This window comes from Falco rusticolus, chromosome 6 (genome assembly GCF_015220075.1).
Source record: "Falco rusticolus isolate bFalRus1 chromosome 6, bFalRus1.pri, whole genome shotgun sequence".
Classification (NCBI taxonomy): Eukaryota; Metazoa; Chordata; class Aves; order Falconiformes; family Falconidae; genus Falco; species Falco rusticolus.
In genome coordinates this window covers 85,308,054-85,331,670 of record NC_051192.1, presented here as the reverse complement: position 1 = coordinate 85,331,670, position 23,617 = coordinate 85,308,054, and the positions used below count along the sequence as shown (strand labels likewise).

Genomic DNA, 23,617 nt, shown 5'->3' with positions numbered 1-23,617 from the left:
CTGGATATGACAGACTTAGCTAGTTTTAGTTCAAAAGTTCTTAATTTAAAATGAGTAAAGGACAGCTTTAAAAACTTGCTTACTTAGTTACAAATTAAAATTCCGAATATAAATGTGTCATTTAATAGTTTAGACTTACAGACTGCTGGTGGCAGCAAATGATTTACAATAATAAATATATACAAAAAAAATGTATCTACAAATAAAGAGTACTGTTATATAGGAGAAGTAACCTGGTGAAAGATACCAATCACAGACAACTCACAAAGATTTAGTTCATGGAAAGGACATCTGATAGAAAGTTGAGGTTTCGATCAAGTATTTACAAAACTGAAGCAATTACTCTGTTCTTCAAGTCCCATAGGGATAAAAACAAATAAGACATTTACATGACTCATGTCATGTTTTTTGCTAGATTAAATCACTTCAAAATAAAAGAGCTCCACAGTTACTAGCATGCTTGATGGCTTCCTATTCAAAATAAATTTTATTACAGATCGTGGTTAAACACATTAGGTTTTCAGTATTTTGCCTCCCCTTCCTCGGCACCCATAACAATTACTTTTGCAGCTGTAACCTCTGGATTATCCTCCCAACGTCCTTCGAGCTTTCTCAAACTGACGATAGGTTTCATTTCCTGAAGTTGCTTCAACACACGCTCAGCGCAGTCTTTAAGAGTCTTGTCTAAAACTATCTTTACATTATCACCACATGGAAGCCGTGATGGGTTGGCAAACGGTACGAGGGTTTCAGTTTCAGAACATGACCAAGTGACATTACTTGCTACGGAGGTCTTCTCATTGGACTTTCGCGAGTTTGAATGGGATCCTTTTTTGGTTCCGCTGCTATGGTACTCTCTTTCAGTGTTTTTCTTTTGCTTCACAGCAGACTCTTCAAGGAACTTAAGGAATGACACTTCAAAACCCATTGGCTTAAATGAGCTCCAGTCAAAAGCTGCAGGTTGCTCTTCAGCCGTTTGAATGGCGACCGCGGTCTCTTCCTCCCTGGGCATGCTGCTCACATCAGCAGGCAGTACTTCCTCAGTTTTTTCAGCTCTCCTCCTCTTACTCTGAGATACATTTTTTTCTTTGTTTGCTCTTTTTAAGTTGTTTGATTTTTGCTTTTCTGAGGGGCAGGAGGCGGTTTCCTGCAAGTCACTATTTACACTAGAAGAGATTTTCGCTTGATTTTCAGCGCTTGAACAATCCTCGTTAATCAGTTTAGTAATGAATAGTTCTGTCAGTTCATCAACTTCATCCTTCTCACCTTTTTCAGTTTCCTTTTGCGGTAACATAGTTGTGCTTGAATCATTATTGCTCACTACCACACTCTGTTCAGGCTCTTTCACATCACTTTTTTTCTCAGTCTCTTGCTCACCAGAGGCTTCCTTCACTTGTGAGACAGAGTGCTTTTTAGATACAATAAGCAGATTTCTGTGCTGGGAAGTAAATGCTTTGGACAGCTTGTGACATTTGTAATGCCTTATTATGTTACTTTCGCTTGTAACTACAGATGAACATCCCTTTATCATACATGGATACTGAGTTATGAACCTGCTTGTACATTCCGATAACGCATCGTTTCTAGCCTTTATTGAATAAACATGCTTGCCGCGTTTCAGTGAATAGGCCTTATTTTCTTGAACTTGCATTCCTTTTGAGTTTTTGTTTTCCAGGCTGACATTTTTCTTTCGTTTTGTTTTCGCTGACAGCCTGTTACCTTCTTTTCCCGATCTGTTTTTTAGTCCTCTCTGTTTGGACTTCAATGGTTTCTCCTGATTTGCTTTGCTTGAAATGTTTTCCTGACCTGGTGTCAGTCTCCTGGGTCTTATTAGGTGATCTTTATGCTTGTCATTATGTTTGTTAAAAATATGCCTCAAGAGGTTAGACCTAGTAGCATAAATACGGTCACAGCCTTCACAGTCACACTTGAATACACCGTCATCTTCTACTTTGTTTGGCCTTATCTTAATACCGTGATCTGCCTCAAGATGTACAATGTAGTTAAGATATGCTGTAAATGAAGACTTGCATTGAGACTGATCACAAGAAAATCTTCCTGCCTCTGGAGCAGATTTCATATTTCCAATTTGCTCTGGGGTCATGTCATGAAGCTTCATGTAATGTTGTATCAAGCTGGTAACTTCCTGGAAGATGCGAGAACAGTCGCTCACCTCACACCTGAATTCTCTGATGGTGGGTTTGGTTTCCACCTCATTGCGTTCCTCTTTGCCTGGCTCGTTCTCCTCCTCCACTTCAGCAGAGAAGGCAGGGAGGTCTGATTTGTGCACAGCTTGGTAATGAAGGATTAGGTTTTGTTGTATCGTAAAAGCTGCGAAGCAGCCCTGATGGACACATCGGTACGGTCTATAAGGGCTGTATCTAGTAGGAAACTCCAGAGATTTTGTTACGGGTTTCCTACGTTTCCTCTCCTCTTTTTCCTTCCTGTACCTCCTAACCTTCCGTACTTTGGCTTGTGCCTGTGTACTACCAATAGAGGCTCCATTATGTTGCCCTGGTGGAACAGAAGCCACTTGGGGAGGTTTTTCCAGTCTTTCAGGGATATTGTTTTCTGGTGTAAGTTTTTCCAAGATTTTTACAGGCTCTACAGCTTCCTTTATCTGAGCTTCTTTGACCAATGGAGCTGCAGCTTTGTTTTCTATTACTAGTGTCTGCAAAGTTTTTACATCAACAGGTTGTGGGGCTGTGTTTACAGTCTCATTTTGAGATCTTCTGCCATAAGGCCTTTTAATTTTTAATTTTACCATCTCCTCTGTCGTAAAATGATGTACAAGCTGACAGTGTGCTCGGAGATTAGAGTTTCTTGTGAACGTTTTTGGACAGGTAGCTACAACACATTTGAACGGGGCATACTTCAGTTGATGTTTCTTAATTTCTAGTATCATTTCTGCAGTGTACTGATGAACCTTGCCATAGTGTTTAAATAATGCATCTTTTGTCATAGCACTATAATTGCAGCCTGGATCCTGACATACAAAAGGCTTATTAACTTTATCACTAAACTGAATGTTACTTGCCTCCAAAGATATCTGGACAAGGGGTTTACTTTCAGTTGATGATACAACAGGAACTGCTGGTGCTAGCGTATCTGCTGGAGGACACTGGGAAACAGGCTCAGAGACCTGAATGGGTGAATCATTTTCTAGTTTCAGTTTTTGCAAGCCCTCCAAAATTTCCAGTATTTGAGTATCATCCTTTTGAGATGTCTCAGACTGAGCAGGGCTACTCTTTGCAGTGGTGACATTCCCCACGTGCACAGCAAATTGTGTAGGAGTAGGTAATTTTACACTATGTGCAGAATTTCCCAAGGAAGCCTGTGCATTATTTGCTTGTAAGCTCTGTCCTGAAGCAGCAACGGTATCCTGAATTTCAGTTTTCACTTCAAGTATCTGTGAATTCATAGCAGTTTTGATTATTTCCAGGGTTTTTTCAAAGTTCTGCATAACACTGTCTTCTGAAATCTGCTCCTCTGAATTTGCTTGGACACAAGAATTTACAGCCATCATTTGGGAATCCCCATTTTCAGTTTTTACTCTTAAAGGGGGTAGCATTGTATGAGCATCGGTATTTGTTTTGAAGTTGTCTTTGATATTGGCCACGAATAACTGATTGTCAACATTATTAAGTTTCTGTGTGAGATTTTCCACCACTGCTTGAGAGCCACAATTTGCCAGTAAGTTGGACTGAAAGCCTTCCCCCTGTATTTGCACATTTCCTTCAGTGCTTTTGGTTAGAAGTTCCATAGTTGTATTATTTACTGCTACTTTCTGTGATATATCAGGTACAAGCAAGGGTGTAGTTGCTTTCCTCTTCCTCTTTGAAGCACTGGTTCCCTTCTTATTCAAGTTGCTTGATCCTGAACTCTTGGGACTACTTATAACTGAAACTCGTGAACTGTTCCCTGCGAAGTTGTGTGCTGCTGCAACAGCATTAGAAAATGAGCTAGGACATAAGCCATTTTCAATAGTCTTTCGCATTAAGTCCTCTGTTGCAAGAACTGGCAAACTCTTGCATTCGTTTATTGGAGGAATTTTGGCATTGAGGGTCCTGTTTTGGTCTGTTAGCAGGGTACTGGGGTTACAGACTGTCTGCAGCAGAGGGGACGCAGATGAGTTGGAGAGAACAGCTGCATTTATTGGAGTCGTATCTGTGACGCAACTTGTTGTAACCACGTGTGGAAGTACTTCTGTATTATCAAAGGTACTCGGGATGCCTGCAGTTTCCAAAGCTTGTTTTATAATTTGATTTCCTTCTTCATTCCCACTGGTATTAAAGTTACTCACATTGGCCCGTGGAAACATGGTCTGCAGCAAGGCTGCAGAACGATTTTCAGCTGCAAGTAACTGCAGGAATGATGGATCTTTAAAACATGTCTCTGGATTGAAAGCAGACTCCTGGGGCTGCTGCAAGTTTAGTGAATTTGAGGAAAGAATCATACTGGCAAGCAAAGACTGTCCATTCGCTTGCAGAGCTTCTGGAGAAATTTCTGATCCTTCAAGAGGCTTACAGTAAGATCTCTTAGACAAGTGACCACCAAGTGATCTAGGATTAGTGAAAGCTCTGAAGCACCTGCTACAGATAAATTTGCCATCCCTAATTATTGCTGGCCACTTTGCCCGCTTGTTATGTTTTGGCTTCCTTTCTTTCCCATTTGGGCCCCGGCCACGATCTTTTTTTACTTTTTCTGAAGCTGCATGTTGAGAGCTAGTTTCACTGAAGTTATTTTCATTACCCAATCGCGAGGGAAATATCTGATCAACAATTTCCTCTTTTGGGAAAGCAGAACTAGTGTTTCCTTCTAGTTGTGATGAAAAGTTATTTGTGTCATTGTCCAATTGTGAGAAGACTGAATTTGGAGGATTCTCTGCTGATGAAGGAAAGAGAGACATTGGACCATTTTCTGCAGGCAAAGGCAGAAAAGGATCTGAACCCCCGTCAATATTCAGAGGCATAACTGTTTTTGCCAGATCGTCCAACTGGGAAGGTAAGGTTGCACCAGACATATTTTCCATTTGTGAACATAAAACACTCTCAGGCTCACTTTTAATACGAGTAGACAAACTTGGATTTATGACACTTTCCGCTATAGGTAACATAGGACTGGCCAAATTCTCTAGGTGAGTTGGGAAAAGTGTACTTGAGACATGTGGCACTTGACTGGAACAGGTGGGATTCAAATTAGGTTTGTTCTGTGCAGTAAAAGCAGCACCACTTGCATTTCCCACTTGTGACGGCAGAAGATACACAATCTTCCCATCATTCAGCACATTTTGCAGATTGCTGGATTTTCGTGGTTTCTTATTTTTACGCTGCATTTTAAAAGCAGCATATTCATCAGGGTGTGCTGCCTTCATATGTTTGCCAATGCTCTGTGATGAGTTGTATGTTCGAGTACACCCCTCAACCTGACAATTAAATTTCTGAATTGGAGCTGCTGGTAACACAGCTGGAACTAAAGAGCTGTTTATGTTAGGCTGCGAAGGAATAAACGTAATACTTTCTAAAGTTTTTAAAGGCAGGTTATATAGATTAGCGGCAGCCTTAATACTGTCTTCAATTTCAAGTTTGGGAATGGGTACGCTGTTTCGATATCCTGCCTGATTCTGCATGCTGAATGGATTTACAATACTCACTTGTCTTTCTAAGCTTTTTGATTCAAGGGCTTCTGGTTTTAGTGTGTCTGAGGTCACAGAAATATTTTGAATATTCTGAGTCTGACTGAGACAGTCTTCTTCCTTTCTCTCTTGGAAAACTGAAAGACAAGAGTCAACCGACGAGCACAACTGCTGGGCTCCAGGTTTAGTGGTATCTACTTTAACGGCAGTAACAGCCAATTTACCTCTTTTTACAAAGTTATCTCGGATCTTCTGGTTAACAGCAGGCACCTTAATGCTGCTTGCTGGAATTGCCACTTCTGTCTTCACTGAGCCTGCAGGAGACTGCTCCAAACCAGCATTAGGTAAGGAATCGCTTTGCCGCGGTATACTCACTGAAGTATTTACACTTTCATTCCCTTCTGGTTCTGCTTTGATTTGATTCCAGCCAGTGTTTTCTCCTTCAGTAAAACTACTCTGGTTGTCCGCCGGAGGAGATGTCAATTCCTCTTTAACAGCAACTTCGTTGGTATTTTCATTAGCTTTAGAAGACTGACTAAGATCAGGCTGATTAGTCTGGCTTTCAGGCTGTTGCACATTTTCAGGCTGCTTGTTGTGATCGTCAACGTGCTTTTCCAGTTCATTCTGAGAACGGTACACCTTTCCGCAGCCTGTGACTTTGCAGGTGTAAGTATTATAGTGTTGTGCTTCATGATCATAGAGTAAATAAGCTTCAGAAAACACTCTGCCACATTTAGGAAACATACACTTTGCCCTGAAGACTTGATGCTCTTTCCTATGTGTCAGCAGCTCAGCATAACTGTTAAAACCAGCCTTACATTTCATCTGTATGCAGATATAAGGTTTGCTGCCACAGTGCATTTGTAAATGATCATTCAGGTGAGTAACACTTACGAAATGTCGTCTACAGTACTGGCAAATCACTTTTTTGCTTTGCATTTCAAGAAAACGTTTAGCTTCTTCATTATCTTTATGCCCCTTTGCATGTGCTATCAGATTTTTAAAATACTTAAAGCCTTTTTTACAAAACGTTACAGGGCAGGTGAATTCATTAACAGGGAGTGGCTTTTGAACTGGCACTATCTCTGGTACATAAGGTTTATCTTTGTCATCATTTTCATCATCTGAGCCATCGTTATCGTTAAACACAATGAAATCTGTTGAATAGAGACTGTTCTTCTTAATGGGTCGCTGCTCCTGTTTGGATACAGAATCAGTTTTCTGATTCTCATTGGCAGCTGCTATTTTAGGAGGTCTTCCCAGTCTCCTCAGTGGTTTCATAGCAGCCAATCTCTCTTTGCTGGACTTTTTAACATGCAAAGTTACATGGGGAACAAAGTTTTCTTTAGAATTAAAATTTTGGGCACAAATAGGGCAACTGTAAATTCCATCTTTATAATGTTTTTGTGCATGCCTAACTATTCTATGACCTAGGAATTCTTTGTCACATAACACGCAATACTGCATATAAGCTTGCCAGTTCCTAAATCTAGCTGATATGAACCCCCTCTCTCTGAGTTTTTTAATTTCTCTCTTTTTCTGCTTTTCATCTCTGATACCCTTAAGGAGGCTTGTAGCTTCATCAAAAGTGCCAGCAAGCCCATTCACAGAAGTTTCTTTAGTCTCTTCTTGGCAATCCTCAACCTTCTCATAAACTTCACTATCGTTTAGTTCGTCTATTGATGACACGATGGATGCCTCCTCTCCCATAAGTGCCAGACACTGACGCTTGAGAGTTTTCCAGTCCCAGAATTCTGGATCAAAAGGCCACTGAGTTTTCAGTACAAGTAAGAGCTCACAGCGCAAAGAATTTGGTATTGGAAGATTCTCTTCATCATACTTCTGGTCAGGTTGATTATATAGCATTTCAACAGCATAATATGCATCCACAGTGGGTTCAAGAAGAAATTCACTCAGCTGACAAGCACGTTTAACCTCCAAATCATCCGGAAGCAAGCAGGAGATAGTCTTGCAAATAGATATCTTTACATCTGTATTTTCACTGGATTCCAAGCGCAATGCTTTCACACACAGTTCAATGCAGGTTGCAAGTCCAGCACCATCAATCTGTAAAGCAAGACTAATTTTAGTAAGTCACCTTATCTTAACCCTTTCTGTATTTGTAAATAAAAGATATCATTATTCAACCCCAAGTGTCAAAAAAAAAAAAAAAAAAAGCACCTGGAATTTGTAATACTACTTTTTACTTTAAGAAACATAGTGGTTTGCCTTTAGATGCTATTCCCTAAGTTTCGTAATTTGTCTTCATGCTACTAAAAAAAAAAAAATAATGTGAAAGTTTACATACAGCTAAAACAAATTAATTTTATGTCCTGTCTAGTTTGAGGACTTCAGGACTGTATGTTTGAGGTGTCCAGTTTAGCAATATTGAGCCTTTCCATGAAATAAAGCCTGCCAGTTGTGTCAACATCACTTGAGATGAGCTTCTATGGAGCCTTAAATTAACACTGGGTAGAATACAAACAGTAAAAAGTGCTACAGCTAAAAGTAAGAGAAGCAAGAGATCTTCTAAAAGATCTCTTAATTTGGAAAGCACTTAAGATATAAAAATAAACCTTTATTTTTAAAGATTATGCCACTTCAAAGTCAACTGACCTCAACTGAACACATAACTTCATTCCAACTGAAAGTGATAAGTATAGTTAAATGTTCCATCATTAAAGTGTTCCAAATGTCACATGGTCTTTTCTCATTCATACCCTCAGGCAAGGTAAATTACATTTACATCCACTTTACAGTCCCTTTATGCTGCCAAGGCTGCACAGAGAGACTGTGGCATACATGTGAATAAAGCCCAGCAAATTTATGAATACACAAGCCTACTACCCACATGGTCTCCAGTTTCTGCCATCAGTGAAATGATCCACGGCTCATGAGAGAAAAATCAGTATGGCATAGAACGGACAGAGCTCTTATGATCACAAGACTATGAAAGTTATTTTCCTCCCCCTCTCTAATGCCAATTTAGTTCAGATCTTTGGAAAAAAATAATCTTTAAGATTAGAAGTCCATGATTAGCCATACCAGAACACTGCAACAGTTAAAAAGGAATTTTTATTCTTAGAATATACCAAATTACAGAAAATCTCCCAACTAAAAGATTTTGGAAGAGCTCAGTTTAGCTATAAGCATTAAATAGTGCAACTACTACTACTAACTACTGAGAGGAAACTAGGAAAATTAGATGACAAGGTTAGCCGAGATAGATGAACAGAGTTTTTAATACAACATTGGATCTAAGTCCACAAAAGGCAAGTACTTCATTTATCAAAACAGACTGCATTCTTAAGTGGCAATTCAAAAGGGTTTTTTTTGTTTGACTGGGTTTTAAGCTTTTGTAATTTTCTTATCTACTAATATACAGCCTCCATTTCCTCTCCTCATAAGCTTTTCCTCACTATTTTCTGTAACAGCTGAAATATGGAAAATACTGAAAAGGTCTGTTAGGACCTGCTAACAGAAAATACATTTAGAGGACATGGACAATAGCAGAGGCTATAACCCCAACCTTCAGTTCTCCTTGATCTCAGTTGTGGCGTCCAGCTCTTCTGTTTATTCCCTTTTATTTTTCTCCAAAGGACCAAAGAAATTTTAATGATTCAAAAGGGACCAACTGATAGTTTACCTGCAAAAGGAGGTTGCTACATCCTTTCCTAAAACCAATTAGGACTGCCCCAAAACTGATGCTACAGAAAGAGACAGAATGTCTAAGCAGCTTTCATAAATTTTCCTGATTACAGTTGCATTAAAAGTGCCAAAAATATTCTTTCAGGAGTATCCTTACCTCTGAATTAATTACTTTAATCAGGAAGAAAATGTGATAAACAGTCTTAGTTAACACAGAAAGTTGGCGACATCTCTCTAGATACACTTGAATAGAAGGCTCTACCCTTTGCTGCAGTTTACTCCAGAAAAGAGTCAGTTCCCTAGAACAAGAGAACAATATTTCAGGGCCAGCAACACAACCACTAATCTGATCACAAGAAATGCAAGGTTGAAAACAGTTTCTATTTTTTCTTTGGGAAAGGAAAAAAAAATCTGAATTTATTCACACCTTATCTTACAGGGAAAAGCTTTTATTAATTTACCCACAGTATTAGTATCTGATTTTCAGAATTATTACCATGACTCAATTCTAGAAGGACAGATCAGAATACAACCAGTATTATCACAGTTTATGCTACATAATTTACAGACTTATGATGTGTCTTGAAAAAAGTCTTGCAAAGTAGTTTACTCTTCACAGAACAGAATTTTTACACCTCTGAATCCTTAGTAATTACTAACAGCTATAGGAGGATGGCTTTTCTCTGTTGTAGATACATTTTTCTTGAGCTGCTCTAAGAGCTGAATCTGTGATTTAGTGAGAAATTAGAACCAAAGCCAAACAGTATTACTGCATCTACATTAAGTCACTAGTTCATTCCTCCTTAGGTGCAAACAGCCAGGGGTATTTAGTACCTTGTGGAATGGTGTAACCCCCAAAACTTGAGCAGAATCTGTTAAAGCAAAATCCTGCATTAGCAGATGTTCCCATGCTGTTGCACATAAAAATGACATGCACAAAGAAAGCGAATTGTACAGGTTTGGAGTACAACCAAACTCAGCAGTTGGAAATTCAGACCCTAACAGCTCGAACAGCTGCCAAAGACCAGTTATTTGTTCTCACATTAATGAGAGCAAGCCTTAAAAAATAAGTATCTTCATCTAACTTATTATTTTTGTTATAGTAGCATAGACCTCCTTTTCTAGAAGTTTGTTAGAGAAAGAAATACTGTGTTATGATGTAAGGACAGATGGGAACTGCATTTATGCATTAAATGTTGACATAATGCTGACTAGCTGCCTGCAGATATTAAATTAGTTATTTCTACAGCCTAAGATTATTGTCAAGAAAAATCATTAACCAGCTACTGGTATTTGTAAATGCCTCATCATACCTGCAGCCTTCAAATTCCCATAATGGAAGCTAATCCTGTCAAATATTCTTTTTGTTTTAGCTTTGAGAGCCACACCTCCTTCTTGTTTAGCTCCTGAATTTTATCACCTGAAGTAAGTTAACTTATGGCTTACATACAAAACTAATTTTTGTTCCACTAGGCATAAAGCAATATTCAGACTCACCAGGCACAGTACATCTCTCCTTGCTGCAGCTGGCGAGATAGAAATGCTGCACATAAAATTAGAGCACTTTTTTCATCTCCATCAGATTCTAGGTTACAGATCATTTCTAGAGCATCTTTACAATCTACTTCCGCGATCTAGAAGGTAGGAAAGAACACAAGACTAAGAAAGTGGTTTTGTTTTCAGACACACAGTCATCTGATGATTTGTAAAAAGATAGACTGATTATGCCACCAGAAGAATTGTTCTATTAAAGTGAACAAACTTTTTCTTTTGTATCTACACTTCCTAAATTTTTTTAGGTACAACATTAATTATTAAAATACATTACATACATATGATAATTATAACAAGCAGATTTATAACTTCAAACTGCAGCATAACACAAAAAGATTATTACCTGAAATTCTAACATAGATTAGAACTAGTCACTGATATTACTACTGCTTTAATGCAATAGGCTGGGCTATTAATGAATCCAAAGTTTACCATGAACATCCCAGTATTTTAAAAAAAAAATCAAAGATAAAAAGAAGAGGAAAGCTGAATGCTCCTCTAGAAGAGCATTACAGTCCCTGCAATGCAACTTATTTGTTCAAGCAATGATGGAAGCACCGTATTTTTGTAGCAAAACAAAGGAAAAAACAGTCACCCAGTACTACTAGACTATCAGTCCTGAATCAGCACAGCTGTTACAACAACTACGATCTAATTCGATTTCCAGTAGACTGGTTTGATTACATCAATCATCACATCTGGCAGGACTTGCTGGTATTTATTCTTTGACACAAGCAGTTGAAGAATAACTTGACCACTGCAACGGCACTGTCAGAAGTCTCTCTTGAGAAATCACATCACCACCCAAAGCAAGAAACAGAAAGGCCAAACACCAGCTAGTTCAGCACTTTGGATAAAGTGGCAGCACAGCTTGGGGTGATCACCATGGTATCCAGGTGTCGGTCCAGCAATCAAGCTACAATTCTGAAGGGTAAAGGAACTCTTTTTTCACCTGAACTGACATTTTGTAAATATACTAATGACCCTTCATTGAACACCATTTAAGGTTTAGTAACCTCAAAGTCATCTTCTAAAGAAAACTGCATTTCTCAAGACCTTAGAGAAGATGCATTAAAATAACTGTTGTACCAATCTAGACTGAAGGTCTGCTTTGCTGAGCACCTCATCTCAGACAGGATCCATCAGTTCAAACCACAGGGAAGAAGATGGGAAACTGAACTTACAATAAAGGGATTTTTTTTCTGAAATGCTTTTCCAGCCCCTCAGAGTTCCTAAGGGACCCAGCCTGAGCAAAGGTCTGTACAGGTCCAGCCATCACATCTGTCAGTCTATCGTTTCACACACTGCAGATTTGAATTCTTCACATAACTGAACCAAACCATTAGACTAATCCAAGCTGAAAATGAGTTCAAATGCTACTTTTCTGCCTGTTCTGAATGGGTATCAAAATTCCCACACCTTCACAGAGTGAGCTATACTTCTTTATGGTTTACCTTTTTTTCCCCCATTTTCTTATTTCCTCACACTACAAAATTACTATCCTTCTCAGTTCAGAAGTTCACCTTGACATGTTTATAGCATATCTGTCTTCTCCTGGTAATACACAAACTTTCCAGAATGGTTGGTAATATTAGCTGAAGCTCCAAAGCTAAGCAATCCAAGGTTTGGAAAGTTCTGAATTAGGTTCTCTGTGATAACCCAGTCTGAACTTATCTGTATGTTATGGCATCCTAAGAAACAAGGCTACCCCGTTCTTTTTGTCCATGGGATTCACGGCTCACCCACTGACCATTCTGCTTTGGGAGCATGGTGGGGCTGAATAATGAAGGCAGCACGTTTGCAGGGTCACTAATTCCAAATTCCATTGAGTCTTCAGCAAACAAACATGAGACTGGCACAGCCTTGTCACAGCTCCTCCTGAGCCTGTTCTGGCATGGCCTACAGCAGCCAGGGCTGGCAGGGTAAGACCAATCCCATCCTACTGAGCATCAGCAGAATGTGCCCAGTGAGAAGCTGTCATCTTAGAACTTAGCCTCTATCTAGGGTAGGAGACTTCCAACTCTAATCACTGCATAGTTTTCATCCCTTTAAGATCAATTTTAAGATGCTTAATACTTATTAAAATAAAAAGATGACAGAGACAAAAAGAGAGCAGAGAGATGCAGACAATCAAGAAAACTGACAATTGCAGTTAGTTTTCCTTTAACAACGAAAAAAGGTCAGACGGGATGGGGTGAGAAATTAAGACATCACCTAAAGAATGCAGAAGAGCAAAGCTGTTATCTCTTCTTTGACTTCTGCATTTAAATAAGAAGGATTTTGTATTTCAAGCCAGATCAAGTATCTGATTTCACCTTCACTTTTACCAGGGCATTTGGGTCAAAAAATGCTACTTTCGGTTCAGAGAATAAACGTTAACATCTAAAGGGCCCCATTTATGTATGGGGTACTACACAAAAAGCTACAGTTAAAATAGTAGGAGTGGGAAAACCACTATCCTCACCTTACTAACAAGGTCTGAGGCAGAGTTCTAAAATACTTCGAACAAAAAACCCCATGAAGTTGTGGCAAAGCCAGAAATTCCTGCTAGCAACCTAGTATTACGCTTCCACAAGTGTTTTAATCAAGTCATTACTAGTCCATTTAAAAGTGACTTAAATGAAAAGAAAAAACAAAATATCAAAAATATTTTACATCATATTTTACAAGAAAAACCTCTTCTACAGAAGAACAGCCTACAATTGGTGACTTTATTATCATTAAAGAAATAAGTCTAAGAAAGTTCTTCGGTTTTTTACTTACTTCTTCCATTAGCTTTTCATTTGGTGATCCTGAACAAAGACAGACCAAGTACGTTTGCTTGAAATTGCCTTTTGCACTGATTTCTGGATGGTCAGAGCACAGTTTTGCCAGGGCAGTAGCCTGCATTAATTGCTTTGTTTTCATTAGGTGCTTAATTCGCATATCCAGCAGGACGGGACCTTCGAACACTAAAAATTCATTCACTTCAAAGAAAAACAAGCCAAATTATTACATACACATTTCACAGCAGGTCATAAGAGTTAACACATGTCATTTACTCATTCATGGTTAACCTCTAAAATTTATACAAATCACAAAAGCTACAAAAGGTATGAAACAAAGATGAGAAAAAGCATCTTTGAGAACTGTACTTGTTTATTATAAGGATTCCCTGCTACAGACCTTTTACCTACTTGCAGGTTTTAATTCATTCTACTTTCTTGGCAAAACAGCTGCATACAAAACAGACTTAAACATACACTTCTTAAAATATTTAGATACCATTTGATTATATTCTATAGAAAGACAAACAACACAAAACCACTACTCTCACAACCTTCTTTATACATATATACAACTATTAGCTATGCTATTGCTAATAGTTGCCTTTTTTTAAAGACCTTGCTATGAAAGGATAAATGTGACAAGTGTAGAAGTATCTGAAGTCCTTTCTATTGGTGTTAAATATTTTGTATTACACATTCACAGAACGCAGTCAAACTCCTTTATAAGTTTTTGTAGGAAACTTACTTGGCTGAAAAAGAGGCTTATCTTGTATAAATTTGGCTGTTTTATAGTTTAAAACTCAAAAGACACAGGAATGGCTGTATTTTATTCAATTATATTTTGCAGGTATACTACTACCAGAGTTAAAACTGTCTACACTAACAACCCAACTCCAGGTGCTTCAGTGGAAAGTATAAGAATTCTACAATAAGAAAGGGGAAGCATAGGTTAATGTTCCTACTGTTACATATACATCTCAGGTCTCATCCCGATCTTCAAGATCAGAATTGCTTCAGCTTTGAAGCATGAGGTTTAGTATTACTTCCAAAATATTTAAAGTCAATTATTAAAACTAAATAGACACGGAGACAACTGACTTCATTTAAACCTTTTCACATCAACCCCTCCCTGTGACAACTGTTTCCATAAGCTAGTTACAAGCTGTGTGGAAAAATCTTTTTTGGTTTTCAGTTATCCACATCTTAACTGCATTCTCTCATCTCTTAAAACCAACAGGTTTCTACTGGGTTTTTTTTCCATTCATTCACAAAAACCGGAAGATACATAATAGTCTTTCAGCATTAGGGTAAAATCTTGGTCTTTTCTAAAAAAAAAAAAAAATAAAAAAAAAAATATATATTTCCATCCTTTGAGTATTTTCTTCATCCTTTCTTGAAACCTTCTGGACATTTGCAGTGCTCACTTTCTAACACATAGAAATATTCATTACATCCCTCTTCATTTACTTGCCTTGAATTCCACTTGAATTATGTTGCCCATTCACCTCATTTTTTTTACTTCCAAAGTCCTGTTTGGTCTTGATGAAATAATTCAGTAATTTCAGCATATGCAAAATTAATTGTCTCTCTAGTATTTTCAGTATTAGTATACCAAACAGGTTTACTCAGCGAAGGAAAAAGAAAAAAAAAAAAAGACCATCTCATTTTATTCTTTGCTTCCTTCCATCCTAGTTGGTTTTTGATTCATGCCTGTCTTTCATTTTATCTCATGATTTCTCCTTCTTCTAGCTACTTATACAGGATATTACTAAAAGCCCGTCTTGCAACAGAAATTAGGTCAACGGTTTTCTTTATCATTTTAGTGCACACAATTTTAAGACAGAAAATACTGCCTTTTGCACAAAACAGGCCTGTTAGACCCCATCATTATCTTTCATGCATTTTCAGATTCATGGTTGAATTACCATTTCAACCAACTTAGTTGGTTAGTTATTTGGGATCCTTGTGCATTATTACAAATGATCAGCCATGGCTCACTGATGTGTAAGAATATTCAGTCGAATATGCGCTCTTTCTTCCTCTCTCCATGTTGATGAGTATATGACCAGATTTTTGTTCATGCAGAAATAAAGGAAAACTAGAGCGCAGTAACAGACAATTGGTAGACTATAACCATTTTTGTGTTTCTTAGAGGACATCTGCCTTTTAAACAGTAGAATAAACGTTCCTTTAATGTCATTACCAATGCTTCGTACTCAAACACTCATACTCTTTTGTCAGCCCACAAATGACCCAGCGATGAATTAAATTCAATAGTTTTAGCCTTGCTCTTCCTTCTACCAGGTACCTGTAATCCTTTCACCCACAGCATTTATTCCCACATAGTTTGCCTGGAATAACATTGGAACATTTTACCTTATTTCCGCAACAAGATACAGGAAGACCTTGGACTTTAAGCCATGTTGGTAACCCAAGATGTTTTGCTCTGATTTATTATTATAATTACTGCATTTAATATTGCAGAGACTGTGTTCTGTCTGCTAGTCCTCAGTAATCCTCCTCCTCTAGTGTTTACTGCTTCAGCCAGCCTACCTTGCATAAGCATCAGAACATTTTCCGTTATCTTCTCAATAAGATACAGGAAGACCTCAGGGTTAAAGCTACATATTAGCTCTTAAGCCTTTATTCTAATCCAAGTGATTATAATCATTACAGTTAACATTTGAAAGCCAATTCAAAGCACAAGTTTTAATTATATTTATTTCATAACTGAACTATGTACTGCATTTTGAGACAGAAAACAGTGCTGAGGTGGCAGAAGCAAGTCTATCATGAGGAAGAGTCTTAAGGACAAGATTTTGGGGTGTTTTTATGTAACACTTTGTAAACATATATTTATAGTGCAATGTCTATTTCCAAAGTTATTGTAAACAAATGTTTAGTTTACCATAACAAATACACCTTCACAAATACGCTTTGAGGCACAAGTGCTTTTTCAGTGCAAGTCAGAGCCTCTATGAGCACAATACCTGAAGTATTTAATGAGAATGATCTAGTTATCAATGGCATGGTTCTTGGAAAAATTATGTCATTTTTGTGCAATGCTCCACCATTCATTAAAATTCATAAACTTATGTTTGTGCAAGGCGCGTGCAGAATTCATATAAGATTACAGAACTAACATGAGAGGAAAAAAAAGACTAGCAGATGACATCTGACGGATGATACTATGATCTACTAAATCCAGCAAATAGACTTGGAGATACTGGAATCTAACCTTTTAGACACAGTTTCCCTGTTATTCCTTTGAATCCTATAGCGAGCATCTCACATCATACTACCAAGTGATTCTGTGTCAAGCCCGCAAGAACTACTATGAACTTTTATAGCAGGTAACACACCATACATGGATTAAAAAAAAATATGTAATCCATAGATTAATAGCACAAAAGAGCAGCATGAATAAGCCACAAGCACAGTACTGTAGTAGGAAGTTCTCTATGGTGGACAGTTCACACATATGTCCTGTTTTGGCTGACTGCAGAAACTGTAGAACATAAAAGCAGAGAATTTTTGCCTTAAAGCACTCAATCCTACTACTCTACACCAATTCTTGGGTACGTATAGATTAACCTACCATAGACCATGTCTTCTCAACCTCATTCTGGCCAAGGAGGATGAAAGCAGGTGAACGTACATATGGGCTATCCATCTCAAAGAACTTTAGTTACTAGTCAGTAACCTCTTTAGCGTTAGTCCACATGCATGTTCACACTGTGGGTGACTCTGAACAGTACTGCACACTTCCATATTTATCTGGAGCTGGGTCTCAGAATCCTTCACACAAACACCACCTTAGCACAATTCTATTGAATGCAGCACCAACCCTGGATGCTCCTATAATGGCATATTGTTTGGTGAAAGGGTAAGAGAACTTCCAGGTGGCTGTTTTGAATACACTCAGGATTTTTATTATTTTTTTATTATTTTTTTTAAAGTGAGGCTGCTGGTATCATTTGATTTCTGGTGGTGGATGCTCTGATTACTGAAAATTGTTCCATGCTGGCTGTTTAAGTTCTAACCTGCCTGTTATCCACCTTGATAATCTCTGAATAGCGATGGTTGTTTCCTTGAAGCTCTTTTCAGTAGGACATACTTCAGAAGTATGCCTACTATATTCAAACTTAGGAAAATTTCAAGAACTTACTTCTTGGCACCCAGGTTTAAATCTCTAAGGATAATCAGAATCAGACAAAAAAAAGCAGCAGCCATCTGGCTTTTTGTAGGATTCTCTCAGATATTTTCCTTCACTCGCCCTCAGTACCAGCTGAGGATACCAATGACAGCTTTGAAGGATTTGACCATCACTGCAAGAACATGATAAGAACAGAAAGATAGATTCACATTGAAGAGCACAAGCCACTCTGACAAATACTGAAGATGAAAGCGCAGTAGAGTGTTTTAACATCATATATAGGCTACCACATAGCCCAAAACATTGGGCATGCTTCCAATTTTCAGTCTTTGGTGCACTAAGCATTAAGGCCATACAGATTAGCCACACAATGTCAAAAAACCATAAATTTTGGTTGCCATGAATGCAGATCAGCCTCAATTCAAGATTAAAATCAGTCCCGATCTCAAATTAAGCTATCTGGTAGTTCAGAAGGAGGCCAGTAAGACAGAAGACCTACTGTCATGTGAAGAATTAAGATCAGCTTAAGGTTTCTTTCCCTAATCAATTAATGAAGCAGGGAAACATGGAAAATTCCTCTCTCTAAATGTAAGTGCTTCTTGTTCATCATACACAATCTCAAGAAAAAAGTAGTCACGCAGCTGAAACCTCAAACAGTAGCAGGTCCAGTCAACACGCAAATGCAATGCAACATCTGATAGTAATATGAAAACAGCTGACAAGCGCTAAAGCAGGTGAACCATTTACTTTCAGACTACTTAGTGATCACAGCTAATACTGCCATCTTGAATTTAAATGATGTGGATAATTTATTTTCACACATCTAGGATACCTTTCCAGATTTCTTTCTTCTTTGGTAGTGAACTTTTGGTAGTTGCTCCCACTATTTGAGGTGGAAACTGGTTGAGCTGTGCTCCACAGAGAGAATGTTACCAAAGCACTCAGTAACAGATCTATGAAGTGTTATTTTAGAAGACTAGTACTTTGCTATCCTCATGACCTGATGGGATCATGTAACTTTGGGTGATCTTTCAAGTCTAAAATGTCTGTATAGCATCGTGGACAAAACACGAAAATTTGATAGACATTCTTTAAATGCACAGGAGACAGTTTTAGGTGAAAAAGAAGAAAATTCGCATGAAGAAAACCCAAGTAGTTTATAGCTCTTAAGCACACTTTAAGAGATAATACTGCTGAGGAACCAGAATTTGAATCAAGAAGTTGCAGGCCTACTCACGTAATTGTCATGGGTCCTGTCAGGTAAAGACATAGGCAAGGGACAGAAGTAAGAAACGATGTGTAACTGGGGGAAGGACTTGACTTTGGCACTGAACTGCTCTGAGGGAGCAGAAGGTTGCCTGGGCATTCTTCAAATGAATGTAGATTGATCCATGACACAATACCAAACAGATTCAGGAAACTCAGGTTTCTCTCAGATGGCAGTCATGAGTAGTGCTATCAACTCCAGATGTCCACCTAGGGGGCCCACAAATGACATCCAAAGACCCTGCTTACAACTTAGTTTCTGCAAATAAATTCTCTTTGGAGTCACCAGTCAAGAATAAGAAAAAAATAACACTCCTCAGCTCAGTAGGAATCCAAATTCCCATTTCCAGGCTAGTCCTCCATACAAAAGACAAGCACAATGTGGGAACAAACACAGTCCCAAATGACAATGCTGATGTTTCACTTGCAGGGGGAGAGAGATAATTTTCTTCAGGAACAACTTAAGTGGGGTATCAGCATTACAACAGCTCCCAAGAGAAGATTTTTTTTTTTTTTTGGTGACATCTGTTGCACAGAATTAGGTAACTTAAAGCCAGGTTTCTCAACATCCATGGTCAGAGACAGGGCAATGTCAATGTTTGTCACCCAAGCAGGTGGCAAATCAAGTGGTCAAGAATATTTCCAGTGCAAAAAGATTTTATACAAGGACACAAAATCTGTATCTACTGTATGCATGAACTGTACTGTAAGAACTACAAGACAGACTTCACTATTTTATATCATAGTACTGTATGAACATCTTGTAGTGATGCAGTAATACTCATCAGCAAAGAAATCGGTGGCAGACATACTGTTCTTGTCAGTGCTTCAAACAACTGGCTATCCACCCTCCACTTCTTCTGAGCTCCTTAGTGCATGAATCCTTACAGACATACATTTGTCAGAAAACTGAGCTGTGCCCAAGGCAGTCAGGAGTAAGGCAATTACTTAATGACATGGCACTCAGAACGGTCTCCCTAACCTCTCAGCGAGTACTACCTGCTCATATTTAGACGGAACTCATGCAACAGCATATTCCCAAGAGGAAAAGAAGAGTCCAGTTCAGACAAGCCTGCATTTGCTTGACTGTAATCAGAACAAAGCAGCTGTGCTGTGGGGTCAGAGAAAATGAATTTGTCTCTCACACTACATCCTGAGTTTGTACTACTTGAGAACAGAGGAATTCAAAAGGATCTGAAACAGACACCTAGTTGTGCTTCCTAAAGGGGATGCAGAGAGGCAAACTGACCTTCAGGAGTCAACAACAGTGTACTTCAAGAAGAGTACTTCACTGACCTAAAATTGAGCAGATACCCAGTTATGTCAAAGATACTGAATAGGTCATAATTGAGACTACCAAGACTGAAATAAAACAAATATGAAGCAACAACTAAAATACAGGCAACAAAACCTTAAGAGAACGATACGAGGAAAACCACTTTGTCTCAACTAGTTGTTTTGTCTCCAACAGATGTTACACTAACCATTACTCAAAGACTGAGTTGATCAAATATGCCAAATTACAACATCTCAGTGTAACAAGCTGACACCCTAAATACTTGGGAACTTCTGAAATAGCAAATGGTAAAGGCAACATTAAGAACAAACACAAAATCCTGTAAGCAGAGTTTACAAATATTCCAAAGACTGTTATACCAGAGTTAAGGCTGAAGACTGCTGAGACACAGCTGTCCACTGAAAGAAGGTAAGTGGTAACCAGTGGGGGTGCTGGATTACAGTCAATGAAGTAGCTCTCCAGGCAATGGAGTTTTGGTATTACTAAAATGTCCTTCAAATTAGCAAGACTGCATAAAACCATGCAGTATTACAGAGCATTACAATAGCTACACAACAGCTTGTCAACTGAGTAACAAAAATGTCATATGTAATATGACAATCTTGCCACTGATACAAGTAACTGTAGCAGGAGTCAGTAAAGTCCAAGGCAGAAGCACCCCTGGGTAAACAACACTCAGGTGGCAAAAGGAATCTTGAAATATCCACCAAAAAAAACCAACCCAACCAAAAAAAAAGCTATGCAGGAAAACACCAACAAAACAAATAGTCATCAAAACCAGATTCATGAGGGAGTTCTTAAAACCCCCTCAAATATAAGGCAAGTAATATATTAATTAAACCTCTCTTAGAAGTACCTTACTGTTACGAGGACTAGAAGATGGTTGATATGAAGCTAGTGTAAGAATACTCTGGGGGACTCTGAGAACTGCATACCAATCCAAAATCTGTATTAGAAGCACAATAAATTATTAAAAGAAGTGGCAAAATGGAAATCTTGTGGAAGAGTAAGCGTGACTTTTGTAAAAAAAAAAATAAATAAATCTCATTATACATTTACTGGACTTATCTGAGGGAGTTATGATAATATGAATAAAGGAGATCCAGTTAGTTTTCTAAAGGTATTAAAAGAAGTCTCTCAAAACCCCTAAAGATACCAAACTATGTTGGCAGTAAAAAGAATATCCTCATATGGATAAATAATCAGGTAAAAGAAAAAAAACCTCAGTGAGTTCCCTGAGGATCTGCACCAGCACCTCTGCTGTCCAGCATTTTTATAAGTATTTGGAAAAGGGGCATAGAGAACACTGTGATAAAACATGCTGATAAAAGCAGGGTAAGAACATGCCACCAGTTATGGGAAAATCCCAACACTGAAATAGGTACTACTTCTTAGGAAAGAAATTGGACTAAACCAGACAACTTTAAATAAAACATCAGTTCAGTGCTCAGTCAAGAAGCAAGTCTACTGCTAGGAAACATTATGAAAGAAATGCAGAATGAAGCGGATGATCAGTACATCTACATGCTGACTGCTTTGGGCCCCCATATGAGGCATGGGACAGTAAAGCTAGAAGGTAGCATGGAACAGACTACAGGAGAGAGAAGATGGGATGTGACAGCAGTCTAACAAATCACATCTTATGATGCATTCATTAAAAGACATGAGAACAGTTTACTTAATAAATAGAGAGTATCACATGAAATAAGCAGGCATCAGACTAAAAGCAGGCAGACAGTAAGAGGAACTACTTGATATGAGAACTGTTAACTCTGCCAGACGCTTAGGTGTGATGGTTCATATAGATTCTAAAACCAATTAGGCAAAGAATCAAAAAGAGCAAAAAAACCAGCTAAGACTTATTAACACAAAGATACCACTTCTGAATTGCAAATCATTAACAACAGAAATAATACACCACGAAAATATCATTGTAAGCCTCTGCTGATCATACACTCTTCCCTGAGCAACTGCTGTTAGCCATTCTCAGAACTCTGGTCTAAATGAATCTTTGGTAATGGCCCTCTTTACATTTCATAACTGAGTAAATGCCATTGTCATTTTAAAAAAAGTATTTTTTATTTTATGTCAAGTAATTTTTGTATAACAGTACTGAAGCTACCCCACTGTAAAATACCCTGCATGTAATCTCCCTTCACATGGCTTATGAAGAAAATGGCAAGATATCTACAGGTATGATTACATTTTATGCAAAATACCAATGTTAAATAAATAAGCATTGCCTGAATTAAGAAAGTGTACTCCTAGGCATATACAAATAATTTATATATTTATGTATTTATATAGCTTATAAATTATCACAAACTATATTCAACAAAAGACTTCCACATATCATAATAATGTTTCAATGTATTATAAAATTTAGGCATATTTTATCCCAACCATAATTTAAATTTTACCTTTATCTGGATCCAACTGTTCCTGGGAAAGAATAGCACACAACACTGGGTTCTTCCACACTCCTTTCTCTTGTGTAAGTGTAGTTAAAATGTGCAGTTCCCGGCTGCCATTTTCCATCAAGTTTTTATGAGCCACCTGAATAATATATATTATGAAACAAAGTATTGTTAAAAAAGATACTAAGAATATGTGCCTCATTTATACCTTATGTCAAAAAAGAAAACCCCAACATCCTTATCACATAAAGATTAAATGTATTACAAACCAACCTTAATATTCAGCCTATATAGGCTTTATTTCTGCCTAGGCTAAGAAACCAAAACAACTGAGTGCTCCAAACTCACCTTGAGATTTATTAAACAGGACGGCTGCTTGGGTTTCTGAAACTAAATTTTAAAATAGGCCTTCCTTTTTAAAATGGATGAGCAAATTCTCTGCTCCACATAATGGTCCGGCACCAGCTGCTTAAATTCTTACTTTGGACTCTTTGGCAGCTCAATTTTTATGCACCCAGAGACACTGAAAAGAATATTTTTGTAATGGCAGAAGACTTAAACTCTAAGACCTCACCTGCATGGTTATATGCAAATGTGATGAAGGCAGGCTGGAGTCTTAAAATCAATTAAAATACTTTCTACTACATTTAGATACTAGAACAAATTCTGGAAGCAGATGTATGCTCAGGGGCAAACTAAATACCTGCAAAAATCTGTGGCTTAAGTAGCAATGCACAACTAACACTGGTCCTTAAAAAAAGGGGGCTCATGTTTTTCTCTTCACTTTTACTTTTCCACCTGTTCTGAAGGCTGTGAAACCTCCCAGCATCAGATGCATCCCTTGAGAATTGATTTATATCAGGCAGTTGCTAGTCA

At 38.0% G+C, this 23,617-nt stretch overlaps 1 protein-coding gene across 2 annotated transcripts in view; it reads right to left on the bottom strand.

Annotated features, from left to right (window-relative positions):
- Positions 1–100: 100 nt before the first annotated feature.
- The window catches only part of ZNF292 (zinc finger protein 292), a 54,310-nt gene continuing 30,793 nt past the window's right edge, over positions 101–23,617 (bottom strand). Inside the window, exons 4-8 of one of the 2 annotated variants that reach the window (XM_037391328.1) lie at positions 22,745–22,880; positions 13,601–13,803; positions 10,781–10,917; positions 9,441–9,582; positions 101–7,702 (exon numbers count right to left, since the gene is read on the bottom strand). In XM_037391328.1, the coding sequence (XP_037247225.1) occupies positions 521–7,702; positions 9,441–9,582; positions 10,781–10,917; positions 13,601–13,803; positions 22,745–22,880 (7,800 nt within the window). In that variant the 3' untranslated portion in view covers positions 101–520. Of the gene's footprint in view, positions 7,703–9,440; positions 9,583–10,780; positions 10,918–13,600; positions 13,804–22,744; positions 22,881–23,617 lie in introns of those variants that run through there. The other variant, XM_037391329.1, reaches the window with a different exon arrangement.